The sequence below is a fragment of the Scyliorhinus torazame genome, chromosome 2 (genome assembly GCF_047496885.1).
Source record: "Scyliorhinus torazame isolate Kashiwa2021f chromosome 2, sScyTor2.1, whole genome shotgun sequence".
Classification (NCBI taxonomy): Eukaryota; Metazoa; Chordata; class Chondrichthyes; order Carcharhiniformes; family Scyliorhinidae; genus Scyliorhinus; species Scyliorhinus torazame.
The window spans coordinates 14,722,579-14,736,297 of NC_092708.1; the positions used below are offsets into that span (position 1 = coordinate 14,722,579).

The 13,719-nt window shown below is 50.8% G+C and overlaps 1 protein-coding gene across 1 annotated transcript in view; it reads left to right on the plus strand.

The window, feature by feature from the left end:
• The window catches only part of LOC140386305 (sterol 26-hydroxylase, mitochondrial-like), a 134,819-nt gene extending 121,331 nt beyond the window's left edge, over positions 1-13,488 (plus strand). Inside the window, exon 9 of the mRNA XM_072468686.1 lies at positions 10,269-13,488. Within this exon, the coding sequence (XP_072324787.1) occupies positions 10,269-10,385 (117 nt within the window). The 3' untranslated portion in view covers positions 10,386-13,488. The remainder of the gene's footprint in view (positions 1-10,268) is intronic.
• Positions 13,489-13,719: the final 231 nt, after the last annotated feature.

Here is a 13,719-nt window from a genome sequence, read left to right on the forward strand (position 1 = left end):
CAGACAGAGTGAATAATGCTGTTAGCCAGAGAGAGCACTGGCGTCAGACAGAGTGAACAATGCTGTTAGCCAGAGGGAGCACTGGCGTTAGACAGAGTGAGGACTGGCTTTAGCCAGAGTGAGCACTGTTTTAGCCAGAGTGAGCACTGGTTTTAGCCAGAGTGAGCACCGGTGTCAGACAGAGTGAATAATGCTGTTAGCCAGAGTGAGCACTGGCGTTAGACAGAGTGGGCACTGGTTTTAGCCAGAGTGAGCACTGGTTTTAGCCAGAGTGAGCACTGGTTTTAGCCAGAGTGAGCACCGGTGTCAGACAGAGTGAATAATGCTGTTAGCCAGAGAGAGCACTGGCATCAGCCAGATTGAACAATGCTGTTAGCCAGAGTGAGGACTGGTTTTAGCCAGAGTGAGGACTGGTTTTAGCCAGAGTGAGGACTGGTTTTAGCCAGAGTGAGCACTGGCGTTAGACAGGGTGAATAATGCTGTTAGCCAGAGTGAGCACTGGCGTCAGATAGGGTGAATAATGCTGTTAGCCAGAGAGAGCACTGGCGTCAGACAGAGTGAATAATGCTGTTAGCCAGAGAGAGCACTGCATTAGACAGAGTGAATAATGCTGTTAGCCAGGGAGAGCACTGGCGTCAGACAGGGTGAATAATGCTGTTAGCCAGAGAGAGAACTGGCGTCAGACAGGGTGAATAATGCTGTTAGCCAGAGAGAGCACTGGCGTTAGACAGAGTGAATAATGCTGTTAGCCAGAGAGAGCACTGGCGTCAGACAGGGTGAATAATGCTGTTAGCCAGAGAGAGCACTGGCGTCACACAGAGTGAATAATGCTGTTAGCCAGAGAGAGCACTGGCGTTAGACAGAGTGAATAATGCTGTTAGCCAGAGTGAGGACTGGCATTAGACAGAGTGAATAATGCTGTTAGCCAGAGAGAGCACTGGCGTTAGACAGAGTGAATAATGCTGTTAGCCAGAGAGAGCACTGGCGTCAGACAGGGTGAATAATGCTGTTAGCCAGAGAGAGCACTGGCGTCAGACAGGGTGAATAATGCTGTTAGCCAGAGAGAGCACTGGCATCAGACAGGGTGAATAATGCTGTTAGCCAGAGTGAGCACTGGCGTCAGACAGGGTGAATAATGCTGTTAGCCAGAGAGAGCACTGGCATCAGCCAGATTGAACAATGCTGTTAGCCAGAGTGTGGACTGGTTTTAGCCAGAGTGAGGACTGGTTTTAGCCAGAGTGAGGACTGGTTTAAGCCAGAGTGAGGACTGGTTTTAGCCAGAGTGAGCACTGGCGTTAGACAGAGTGAATAATGCTGTTAGCCAGAGAGAGCACTGGCATCAGCCAGATTGAACAATGCTGTTAGCCAGAGTGAGGACTAGTTTTAGCCAGAGTGAGGACTGGTTTTAGCCAGAGTGAGGACTGGTTTTAGCCAGAGTGAGCACTGGCGTTAGACAGGGTGAATAATGCTGCTAGCCAGAGAGAGCACTGGCGTCAGGAGGGTGAATAATGCTGTTAGCCAGAGTGAGCACTGGCGTTAGACAGGGTGAATAATGCTGTTAGCCAGAGAGAGCACTGGCGTCAGACAGAGTGAATAATGCTGTTAGCCAGAGAGAGCACTGCATTAGACAGAGTGAATAATGCTGTTAGCCAGAGAGAGCACTGGCGTCAGACAGGGTGAATAATGCTGTTAGCCAGAGAGAGAACATGCGTCAGACAGAGTGAATAATGCTGTTAGCCAGAGAGAGCACTTGCGTTAGACAGAGTGAATAATGCTGTTAGCCAGAGAGAGCACTGGCGTCAGACAGGGTGAATAATGCTGTTAGCCAGAGAGAGCACTGGCGTCACACAGAGTGAATAATGCTGTTAGCCAGAGAGAGCACTGGCGTTAGACAGAGTGAATAATGCTGTTAGCCAGAGTGAGGACTGGCATTAGACAGAGTGAACAATGCTGTTAGCCAGAGAGAGCACTGGCGTTAGACAGAGTGAATAATGCTGTTAGCCAGAGTGAGCACTGGCGTTAGACAGAGTGAATAATGCTGTTAGCCAGAGAGAGCACTGGCGTTAGACAGAGTGAACAATGCTGTTAGCCACAGTGAGCACTGGCGTTAGACAGAGTGAGAACTGGTTTTAGCCAGAGTGAGCACTGGCGTCAGACAGAGTGAACAATGCTGTTAGCCAGAGGGAGCACTGGCGTTAGACAGAGTGAGCACTGGTTTTAGCCAGAGTGAGCACCGGTGTCAGACAGAGTGAATAATGCTGTTAGCCAGAGTGAGCACTGGCGTTAGACAGAGTGGGCACTGGTTTTAGCCAGAGTGAGCACTGGTTTTAGCCAGAGTGAGTACTGGTTTTAGCCAGAGTGAGCACCGGTGTCAGACAGAGTGAATAATGCTGTTCGCCTGAGTGAGCACTGGCGTTAGACAGAGTGGGCACTGGTTTTAGCCAGAGTGAGCACTGGTTTTTGCCAGAGTGAGCACTGGTTTTAGCCAGAGTGAGCACCGGTGTCAGACAGAGTGAATAATGCTGTTAGCCAGAGAGAGCACTGGCGTCAGACAGAGTGAACAATGCTGTTAGCCAGAGGGAGCACTGGCGTTAGACAGAGTGAGGACTGGCTTTAGCCAGAGTGAGCACTGGTTTTAGCCAGAGTGAGCACTGGTTTTAGCCAGAGTGAGCACCGGTGTCAGACAGAGTGAATAATGCTGTTAGCCAGAGTGAGCACTGGCGTTAGACAGAGTGGGCACTGGTTTTAGCCAGAGTGAGCACTGGTTTTAGCCAGAGTGAGCACTGGTTTTAGCCAGAGTGAGCACCGGTGTCAGACAGAGTGAATAATGCTGTTAGCCAGAGAGAGCACTGGCGTCAGACAGAGTGAACAATGCTGTTAGCCAGAGGGAGCACTGGCGTTAGACAGAGTGAGGACTGGCTTTAGCCAGAGTGAGCACTGTTTTAGCCAGAGTGAGCACTGGTTTTAGCCAGAGTGAGCACCGGTGTCAGACAGAGTGAATAATGCTGTTAGCCAGAGTGAGCACTGGCGTTAGACAGAGTGGGCACTGGTTTTAGCCAGAGTGAGCACTGGTTTTAGCCAGAGTGAGCACTGGTTTTAGCCAGAGTGAGCACCGGTGTCAGACAGAGTGAATAATGCTGTTAGCCAGAGAGAGCACTGGCATCAGCCAGATTGAACAATGCTGTTAGCCAGAGTGAGGACTGGTTTTAGCCAGAGTGAGGACTGGTTTTAGCCAGAGTGAGGACTGGTTTTAGCCAGAGTGAGCACTGGCGTTAGACAGGGTGAATAATGCTGTTAGCCAGAGTGAGCACTGGCGTCAGATAGGGTGAATAATGCTGTTAGCCAGAGAGAGCACTGGCGTCAGACAGAGTGAATAATGCTGTTAGCCAGAGAGAGCACTGCATTAGACAGAGTGAATAATGCTGTTAGCCAGGGAGAGCACTGGCGTCAGACAGGGTGAATAATGCTGTTAGCCAGAGAGAGAACTGGCGTCAGACAGGGTGAATAATGCTGTTAGCCAGAGAGAGCACTGGCGTTAGACAGAGTGAATAATGCTGTTAGCCAGAGAGAGCACTGGCGTCAGACAGGGTGAATAATGCTGTTAGCCAGAGAGAGCACTGGCGTCACACAGAGTGAATAATGCTGTTAGCCAGAGAGAGCACTGGCGTTAGACAGAGTGAATAATGCTGTTAGCCAGAGTGAGGACTGGCATTAGACAGAGTGAATAATGCTGTTAGCCAGAGAGAGCACTGGCGTTAGACAGAGTGAATAATGCTGTTAGCCAGAGAGAGCACTGGCGTCAGACAGGGTGAATAATGCTGTTAGCCAGAGAGAGCACTGGCGTCAGACAGGGTGAATAATGCTGTTAGCCAGAGAGAGCACTGGCATCAGACAGGGTGAATAATGCTGTTAGCCAGAGTGAGCACTGGCGTCAGACAGGGTGAATAATGCTGTTAGCCAGAGAGAGCACTGGCATCAGCCAGATTGAACAATGCTGTTAGCCAGAGTGTGGACTGGTTTTAGCCAGAGTGAGGACTGGTTTTAACCAGAGTGAGGACTGGTTTAAGCCAGAGTGAGGACTGGTTTTAGCCAGAGTGAGCACTGGCGTTAGACAGAGTGAATAATGCTGTTAGCCAGAGAGAGCACTGGCATCAGCCAGATTGAACAATGCTGTTAGCCAGAGTGAGGACTGGTTTTAGCCAGAGTGAGGACTGGTTTTAGCCAGAGTGAGGACTGGTTTTAGCCAGAGTGAGCACTGGCGTTAGACAGGGTGAATAATGCTGCTAGCCAGAGAGAGCACTGGCGTCAGGCAGGGTGAATAATGCTGTTAGCCAGAGTGAGCACTGGCGTTAGACAGGGTGAATAATGCTGTTAGCCAGAGTGAGCACTGGCGTCAGACAGGGTGAATAATGCTGTTAGCCAGAGAGAGCACTGGCGTCAGACAGAGTGAATAATGCTGTTAGCCAGAGAGAGCACTGCATTAGACAGAGTGAATAATGCTGTTAGCCAGAGAGAGCACTGGCGTCAGACAGGGTGAATAATGCTGTTAGCCAGAGAGAGCACTGGCGTTAGACAGAGTGAACAATGCTGTTAGCCACAGTGAGCACTGGCGTTAGACAGAGTGAGAACTGGTTTTAGCCAGAGTGAGCACTGGCGTCAGACAGAGTGAACAATGCTGTTAGCCAGAGGGAGCACTGGCGTTAGACAGAGTGAGCACTGGTTTTAGCCAGAGTGAGCACCGGTGTCAGACAGAGTGAATAATGCTGTTAGCCAGAGTGAGCACTGGCGTTAGACAGAGTGGGCACTGGTTTTAGCCAGAGTGAGCACTGGTTTTAGCCAGAGTGAGTACTGGTTTTAGCCAGAGTGAGCACCGGTGTCAGACAGAGTGAATAATGCTGTTCGCCAGAGTGAGCACTGGCGTTAGACAGAGTGGGCACTGGTTTTAGCCAGAGTGAGCACTGGTTTTTGCCAGAGTGAGCACTGGTTTTAGCCAGAGTGAGCACCGGTGTCAGACAGAGTGAATAATGCTGTTAGCCAGAGAGAGCACTGGCGTCAGACAGAGTGAACAATGCTGTTAGCCAGAGGGAGCACTGGCATTAGACAGAGTGAGGACTGGCTTTAGCCAGAGTGAGCACTGGTTTTAGCCAGAGTGAGCACTGGTTTTAGCCAGAGTGAGCACCGGTGTCAGACAGAGTGAATAATGCTGTTAGCCAGAGTGAGCACTGGCGTTAGACAGAGTGGGCACTGGTTTTAGCCAGAGTGAGCACTGGTTTTAGCCAGAGTGAGCACTGGTTTTAGCCAGAGTGAGCACCGGTGTCAGACAGAGTGAATAATGCTGTTAGCCAGAGAGAGCACTGGCGTCAGACAGAGTGAACAATGCTGTTAGCCAGAGGGAGCACTGGCGTTAGACAGAGTGAGGACTGGCTTTAGCCAGAGTGAGCACTGTTTTAGCCAGAGTGAGCACTGGTTTTAGCCAGAGTGAGCACCGGTGTCAGACAGAGTGAATAATGCTGTTAGCCAGAGTGAGCACTGGCGTTAGACAGAGTGGGCACTGGTTTTAGCCAGAGTGAGCACTGGTTTTAGCCAGAGTGAGCACTGGTTTTAGCCAGAGTGAGCACCGTTGTCAGACAGAGTGAATAATGCTGTTAGCCAGAGAGAGCACTGGCATCAGCCAGATTGAACAATGCTGTTAGCCAGAGTGAGGACTGGTTTTAGCCAGAGTGAGGACTGGTTTTAGCCAGAGTGAGGACTGGTTTTAGCCAGAGTGAGCACTGGCGTTAGACAGGGTGAATAATGCTGTTAGCCAGAGTGAGCACTGGCGTCAGATAGGGTGAATAATGCTGTTAGCCAGAGAGAGCACTGGCGTCAGACAGAGTGAATAATGCTGTTAGCCAGAGAGAGCACTGCATTAGACAGAGTGAATAATGCTGTTAGCCAGGGAGAGCACTGGCGTCAGACAGGGTGAATAATGCTGTTAGCCAGAGAGAGAACTGGCGTCAGACAGGGTGAATAATGCTGTTAGCCAGAGAGAGCACTGGCGTTAGACAGAGTGAATAATGCTGTTAGCCAGAGAGAGCACTGGCGTCAGACAGGGTGAATAATGCTGTTAGCCAGAGAGAGCACTGGCGTCACACAGAGTGAATAATGCTGTTAGCCAGAGAGAGCACTGGCGTTAGACAGAGTGAATAATGCTGTTAGCCAGAGTGAGGACTGGCATTAGACAGAGTGAATAATGCTGTTAGCCAGAGAGAGCACTGGCGTTAGACAGAGTGAATAATGCTGTTAGCCAGAGAGAGCACTGGCGTCAGACAGGGTGAATAATGCTGTTAGCCAGAGAGAGCACTGGCGTCAGACAGGGTGAATAATGCTGTTAGCCAGAGAGAGCACTGGCATCAGACAGGGTGAATAATGCTGTTAGCCAGAGTGAGCACTGGCGTCAGACAGGGTGAATAATGCTGTTAGCCAGAGAGAGCACTGGCATCAGCCAGATTGAACAATGCTGTTAGCCAGAGTGTGGACTGGTTTTAGCCAGAGTGAGGACTGGTTTTAGCCAGAGTGAGGACTGGTTTAAGCCAGATTGAGGACTGGTTTTAGCCAGAGTGAGCACTGGCGTTAGACAGAGTGAATAATGCTGTTAGCCAGAGAGAGCACTGGCATCAGCCAGATTGAACAATGCTGTTAGCCAGAGTGAGGACTGGTTTTAGCCAGAGTGAGGACTGGTTTTAGCCAGAGTGAGGACTGGTTTTAGCCAGAGTGAGCACTGGCGTTAGACAGGGTGAATAATGCTGTTAGCCAGAGTGAGCACTGGCGTCAGATAGGGTGAATAATGCTGTTAGCCAGAGAGAGCACTGGCGTCAGACAGAGTGAATAATGCTGTTAGCCAGAGAGAGCACTGCATTAGACAGAGTGAATAATGCTGTTAGCCAGGGAGAGCACTGGCGTCAGACAGGGTGAATAATGCTGTTAGCCAGAGAGAGAACTGGCGTCAGACAGGGTGAATAATGCTGTTAGCCAGAGAGAGCACTGGCGTTAGACAGAGTGAATAATGCTGTTAGCCAGAGAGAGCACTGGCGTCAGACAGGGTGAATAATGCTGTTAGCCAGAGAGAGCACTGGCGTCACACAGAGTGAATAATGCTGTTAGCCAGAGAGAGCACTGGCGTTAGACAGAGTGAATAATGCTGTTAGCCAGAGTGAGGACTGGCATTAGACAGAGTGAATAATGCTGTTAGCCAGAGAGAGCACTGGCGTTAGACAGAGTGAATAATACTGTTAGCCAGAGAGAGCACTGGCGTCAGACAGGGTGAATAATGCTGTTAGCCAGAGAGAGCACTGGCGTCAGACAGGGTGAATAATGCTGTTAGCCAGAGAGAGCACTGGCATCAGACAGGGTGAATAATGCTGTTAGCCAGAGTGAGCACTGGCGTCAGACAGGGTGAATAATGCTGTTAGCCAGAGAGAGCACTGGCATCAGCCAGATTGAACAATGCTGTTAGCCAGAGTGTGGACTGGTTTTAGCCAGAGTGAGGACTGGTTTTAGCCAGAGTGAGGACTGGTTTAAGCCAGAGTGAGGACTGGTTTTAGCCAGAGTGAGCACTGGCGTTAGACAGAGTGAATAATGCTGTTAGCCAGAGAGAGCACTGGCATCAGCCAGATTGAACAATGCTGTTAGCCAGAGTGAGGACTGGTTTTAGCCAGAGTGAGGACTGGTTTGAGCCAGAGTGAGGACTGGTTTTAGCCAGAGTGAGCACTGGCGTTAGACAGGGTGAATAATGCTGCTAGCCAGAGAGAGCACTGGCGTCAGGAGGGTGAATAATGCTGTTAGCCAGAGTGAGCACTGGCGTTAGACAGGGTGAATAATGCTGTTAGCCAGAGTGAGCACTGGCGTCAGACAGGGTGAATAATGCTGTTAGCCAGAGAGAGCACTGGCGTCAGACAGAGTGAATAATGCTGTTAGCCAGAGAGAGCACTGCATTAGACAGAGTGAATAATGCTGTTAGCCAGAGAGAGCACTGGCGTCAGACAGGGTGAATAATGCTGTTAGCCAGAGAGAGAACTGGCGTCAGACAGAGTGAATAATGCTGTTAGCCAGAGAGAGCACTTGCGTTAGACAGAGTGAATAATGCTGTTAGCCAGAGAGAGCACTGGCGTCAGACAGGGTGAATAATGCTGTTAGCCAGAGAGAGCACTGGCGTCACACAGAGTGAATAATGCTGTTAGCCAGAGAGAGCACTGGCGTTAGACAGAGTGAATAATGCTGTTAGCCAGAGTGAGGACTGGCATTAGACAGAGTGAACAATGCTGTTAGCCAGAGAGAGCACTGGCGTTAGACAGAGTGAATAATGCTGTTAGCCAGAGAGAGCACTGGCGTCAGACAGGATGAATAATGCTGTTAGCCAGAGAGAGCACTGGCGTCAGACAGGGTGAATAATGCTGTTAGCCAGAGAGAGCACTGGCATCAGACAGGGTGAATAATGCTGTTAGCCAGAGTGAGCACTGGCGTCAGACAGGGTGAATAATGCTGTTAGCCAGAGAGAGCACTAGCGTTAGACAGGGTGAATAATGCTGTTAGCCTGAGAGAGCACTGGCGTCAGACAGGGTGAATAATGCTGTTAGCCAGAGAGAGCACTGGCATTATACAGGGTGAATAATGCTGTTAGCCAGAGAGAGCACTGGCGTTAGACAGAGTGAATAATGCTGTTAGCCAGAGAGAGCATTGGCGTCAGACAAAGTGAATAATGCTGTTAGCCAGAGAGAGCACTGGCGTCAGACAGAGTGAATAATGCTGTTAGCCAGAGAGAGCACTGGCGTCAGACGGAGTGAATAATGCTGTTAGCCAGAGCAAGCACGCTGTTAGCCACAGTGAGCACTGGCGTTAGACAGAGTGAGAACTGGTTTTAGCCAGAGTGAGCACTGGCGTCAGACAGAGTGAACAATGCTGTTAGCCAGAGGGCGCACTGGCGTTAGACAGAGTGAGCACTGGTTTTAGCCAGAGTGAGCACCGGTGTCAGACAGAGTGAATAATGCTGTTAGCCAGAGTGAGCACTGGCGTTAGACAGAGTGGGCACTGGTTTTAGCCAGAGTGAGCACTGGTTTTAGCCAGAGTGAGCACTGGTTTTAGCCAGAGTGAGCACCGGTGTCAGGCAGAGTGAATAATGCTGTTCGCCAGAGTGAGCACTGGCGTTAGACAGAGTGGGCACTGGTTTTAGCCAGAGTGAGCACTGGTTTTTGCCAGAGTGAGCACTGGTTTTAGCCAGAGTGAGCACCGGTGTCAGACAGAGTGAATAATGCTGTTAGCCAGAGAGAGCACTGGCGTCAGACAGAGTGAACAATGCTGTTAGCCAGAGGGAGCACTGGCGTTAGACAGAGTGAGGACTGGCTTTAGCCAGAGTGAGCACTGGTTTTAGCCAGACTGAGCACTGGTTTTAGCCAGAGTGAGCACCGGTGTCAGACAGAGTGAATAATGCTGTTAGCCAGAGTGAGCACTGGCGTTAGACAGAGTGAGGACTGGCTTTAGCCAGAGTGAGCACTGTTTTAGCCAGAGTGAGCACTGGTTTTAGCCAGAGTGAGCACCGGTGTCAGACAGAGTGAATAATGCTGTTAGCCAGAGTGAGCACTGGCGTTAGACAGAGTGGGCACTGCTTTTAGCCAGAGTGAGCACTGGTTTTAGCCAGAGTGAGCACTGGTTTTAGCCAGAGTGAGCACCGGTGTCAGACAGAGTGAATAATGCTGTTAGCCAGAGAGAGCACTGGCATTTACCCGGCAATGTGGAAAATTGCCCAGGTGTGTCATTTACTCAAGAAACAAGACCAATTCTGGCCAATTACCGCCCCATCAGTCTACTCGCCATCATCAGCAAAGTGATGGAAGGGGTCATCAAGCTTTACACAGAGTGAGCACTGGCTTTACACAGAGTGGACAATGCTGTTAGCCAGAGTGAGCACTGACTTTAGCCAGAGTGAGCACTGGGTTTAGCCAGAGTGAGCACTGGGTTTAGCCAGAGTGAGCACTGACTTTAGCCAGAGTGAGCACTGACTTTAGCCAGAGTGAGCACTGGGTTTAGCCAGAGTGAGCACTGACTTTAGCCAGAGTGAGCACTGGGTTTAGCCAGAGTGAGCACTGACTTTAGCCAGAGTGAGCACTGGGTTTAGCCAGAGTGAACAATGTTGTCAGCCAGAGTGAGCACCAGTGTTAATCAGAGCAGCTCTATGGTGTCACGTCCACACAATACATTTGTTTTCACCATTTTAAATCTCTTTCTGATTACAGTTGCTGAAACATTTCCAACTGAAGCTGGATTCTGGAACAGAGGAGATTCCCGCAAGGACCAGGATTATTATGATTCCGGAGAATCCCATAAACATGCAGTTCCTGGACCGTCACTGACATTCCAGGGGACGGAATAAGTGACCAGGCTCAGGTCTAGCACACTCGCTCAGATCACTCCCAACATACCTGTCTTCTCATTGCTTCACTCAGTAGTTTGGCTGTCCCTCGCTTAGTTACACCCTTAGCTTCAGCAGCATTCCACATAACACACTTCACAAATAGTCAATTCCCTTTCTTCCTGACTTATCAAGCTCCAACCTTATCCTGCGGGATTTGAACCCTGGAGTGTCAATAGCCTCCTCCAGAGATCCCCAACGTCACAGATGCCAGTCTTCAGATCACTCCACGTGATATCGAGAATAGGCTGAAGGTACTGGATATTACAAAGACCATGGGCCCTGACAATATCCCGGCAATAGTACTGAAGACTTGTGCTCCAGAACTGACCGTACCCCTAGTCAAGCTGTTCCAGTACAGCTACAACACTGGCATCTACCCGGCAATGTGGAAAATTGCCCAGGTGTGCCATTCACTCAAGAAACAAGACCAATTCTGGCCAATTACCGCCCCATCAGTCTACTCGCCATCATCAGCAAAGTGATGGAAGGGGTCATCGACAGTGCTATCAAACGGCACTTACTCTATAAACTACTCACTGACGCTCAGTTTGGGTTCCGCCAGGGTCACTCAGCTCCTGACCTCATTACAGCCTTGGTTCAAACAGGGACAAAAGAGCTGAATGCCAGAGGTGAGGTGAGAGGGACTGCCCTCGACATCAAGGCAGCATTTGCCTTAATATGGGATCAAGGAGCCTTAGCCCCATCATAAGGTCAGAAATCAGGATGTTTACTGATGCAGCTCCAACAACACTCGAGAAGCTCGACACCATCCAGGACAAAGCAGCCCCGCTTGATTGCTCCCCCTTCCACAAACATTCACTCCCTCCACCACCGACGCACAGTAGCAGCCGTGTGTACCATCTACAAGATGCACTGCAGCAACTCACCAAGGCTCCTTAGGCAGCACCTTCCAAACCCACGACCACGACCATCTAGAAGGACAAGAGCAGCAGATACCTGGGAACCCCACCACGTGGGGGTTCCCCTCCGAGTCGCTCACCGCCCTGATTGGGAAATATATCGGCCATTCCATCCTCATTGGACCAAAAATATATGAATCAAGAAGAGAAACACATGCCCCTCCCTGCCTTTTACAATACTAATGTCCCCGGCAATATACAGATGAAGTCCTCCACTCGCATTACACTATGAACTTTGCCTCTCTGGTGGCCTGCAGACTACAAATCACACAATTACTCCTTGGCTCCAACCAAGGAGATTCTAGCCTTGGCCCCTGTGGGACATTCTCTCCAGCTCTGTAATGTTCTCCTCAATCGATGTTGCTGCCCCTCCCTCTCTCTTTCCTTCCCCCTTGGGCAGGACTCCCCGGCTTGCCCGGGCGCGGGTTCCTGGGTGCCGCGCCCTCGCCCGGGCGCGGGTTCCTGGGTGCCGCGCCCTTCTCCGTTCCCGCCACCTGCCAATGGGGTTTCCCATTGTGGCCACCCCACACGGCCGGCAAACCTGGGGGTGTGGGAGCGCCGCCCACGCAACGGAAAACAATAATAATCACAATCGCTTATTGCCACACTGAGTGAAAAGCCCCTAGTCGCCTCTATCAGGCGCCTGTTCGGGGAGGCTGGAATGGGAATTGAACCCGCGCTGCTGGCCTCGTTCTGCATTACAAGCCAGCTGTTTAGCCCACTGTGCTAAACCAGCCCCACCAGAACATTCCGCCAGCAGAGAATGCAGCCCCTGGGGTTTAAGAATTTATAGCCACCCAGCATGCCAATGAGGCTACTGCAGCTGCAGCCAAACAACCTGATTTACCAATGCCCATCCTGCTGCCCTCTGCCATCCCAACCAATGCCCACCCTGCCATCCAAACCAATGCCCATCCTGCTGCCCTCTGCCATCCCAACCAATGCCCACCCTGCCATCCAAACCAATGCCCATTCTGCTGCCCTCTGCATTCCCAACCAATGCCCACCCTGCTGCCCTCTGCCATTCCTACCAATGCCCAATTCGCTCTCTTTGCCATTCTTACCAATGCCCATCCTGCTCTCTGCCATCCCAACCAATGCCCATCCTGCTCTCTCTGCCATCCCAACCAATGCTCACCCTGCTGCCCTCTGCCATCCCAACCAATGCCCATCCTGCTGCCCTCTGCCATTCCTACCAATGCCCAATTCGCTCTCTCTGCATTCCCAACCAATGCCCATCGTGCTGTCCTCTGCCATCCCAATCAATGTCTTTCTTGCTGCCCCCTGCCATCCCAACCAATGCCCATCCCACTGCTGTCCTCTGCCATCCCAACTAATGTCTATCCTGCTCTCTGCTAATCCAACTAAAGCCATCCCAACCTGGCCCTTGGAAAGAGCACCCTACTTAAGCCCACACATCCATCCTATCCCCGTAACCCGACCTATCCGATTGGACACTAAGAAGCAATTTATCATGGCCAAATCACCTAACCTGCACATCTTTAGACTGTGGGAGGAAACCGGAGCACCCGGAGGAAACCCACACAGACACGGGGAGAACATGCAGACTCCACGCAGTCACCCAAGGCTGGAATTGAACCCGGGTCCCTGGAGCTGTGCGGCAGCAGTACTAACCACTGTGCCAACGTGCTGCCCACTAAAGCACACAGCAAGATGAGGCTTCCTGCAGTCTGGCAGAATCAAACCTGTCCCAACATTGTGTTCCAGAGTTTAGGTTCAATTTTCCTGGATCTGAGGTTAAGCTGTGGAGGTTCTCGACCTGCAGTCCCGGCTACCCCATTACGCGGTTCAGTAAGGAATTCGAGCATGAATGAAATGAAAAATGAAATGGCACCAGAGATGGCTACGACTCCTGTTTAAAATTCCCTTCCTTGTTTCCAACCCCTCGCATGTTCTCACCCCTCCCCATCTCTGCAATCAACTCGACCCTATAACTCTTCGAGGTCTGTGCTCCTCCTATTCTGGCTTCTTGCGCATCTTCCATTTCCTTCGCTCCACCATTGGTGGCCATGCATTCAGTGCCTGAGCCCTCGACTTCAGAATTCCCCACCTAACCCTCACCTTATCTGAAGAAATAAATTTTGAACGTGTGAAACTTTGTTTGTGAGAGTATTGCCTGAACATCATTGACCGAGTTCACATTAACTGGTTAACACAAGGTGTCGAGTCTCACACACTCAGGTTGCCATTTGATCCGTGTCAGTCCACAGTAAAGGTCCCAGGTTGTGCAAGGTACCACACTTCAAAGTCACACTGTAAATGGTCTGTTGGCCTTTATTGCATGGGGAATAGAAGACAAGAGTCAAGGAAGTCTTGCTACAATTGTATGGG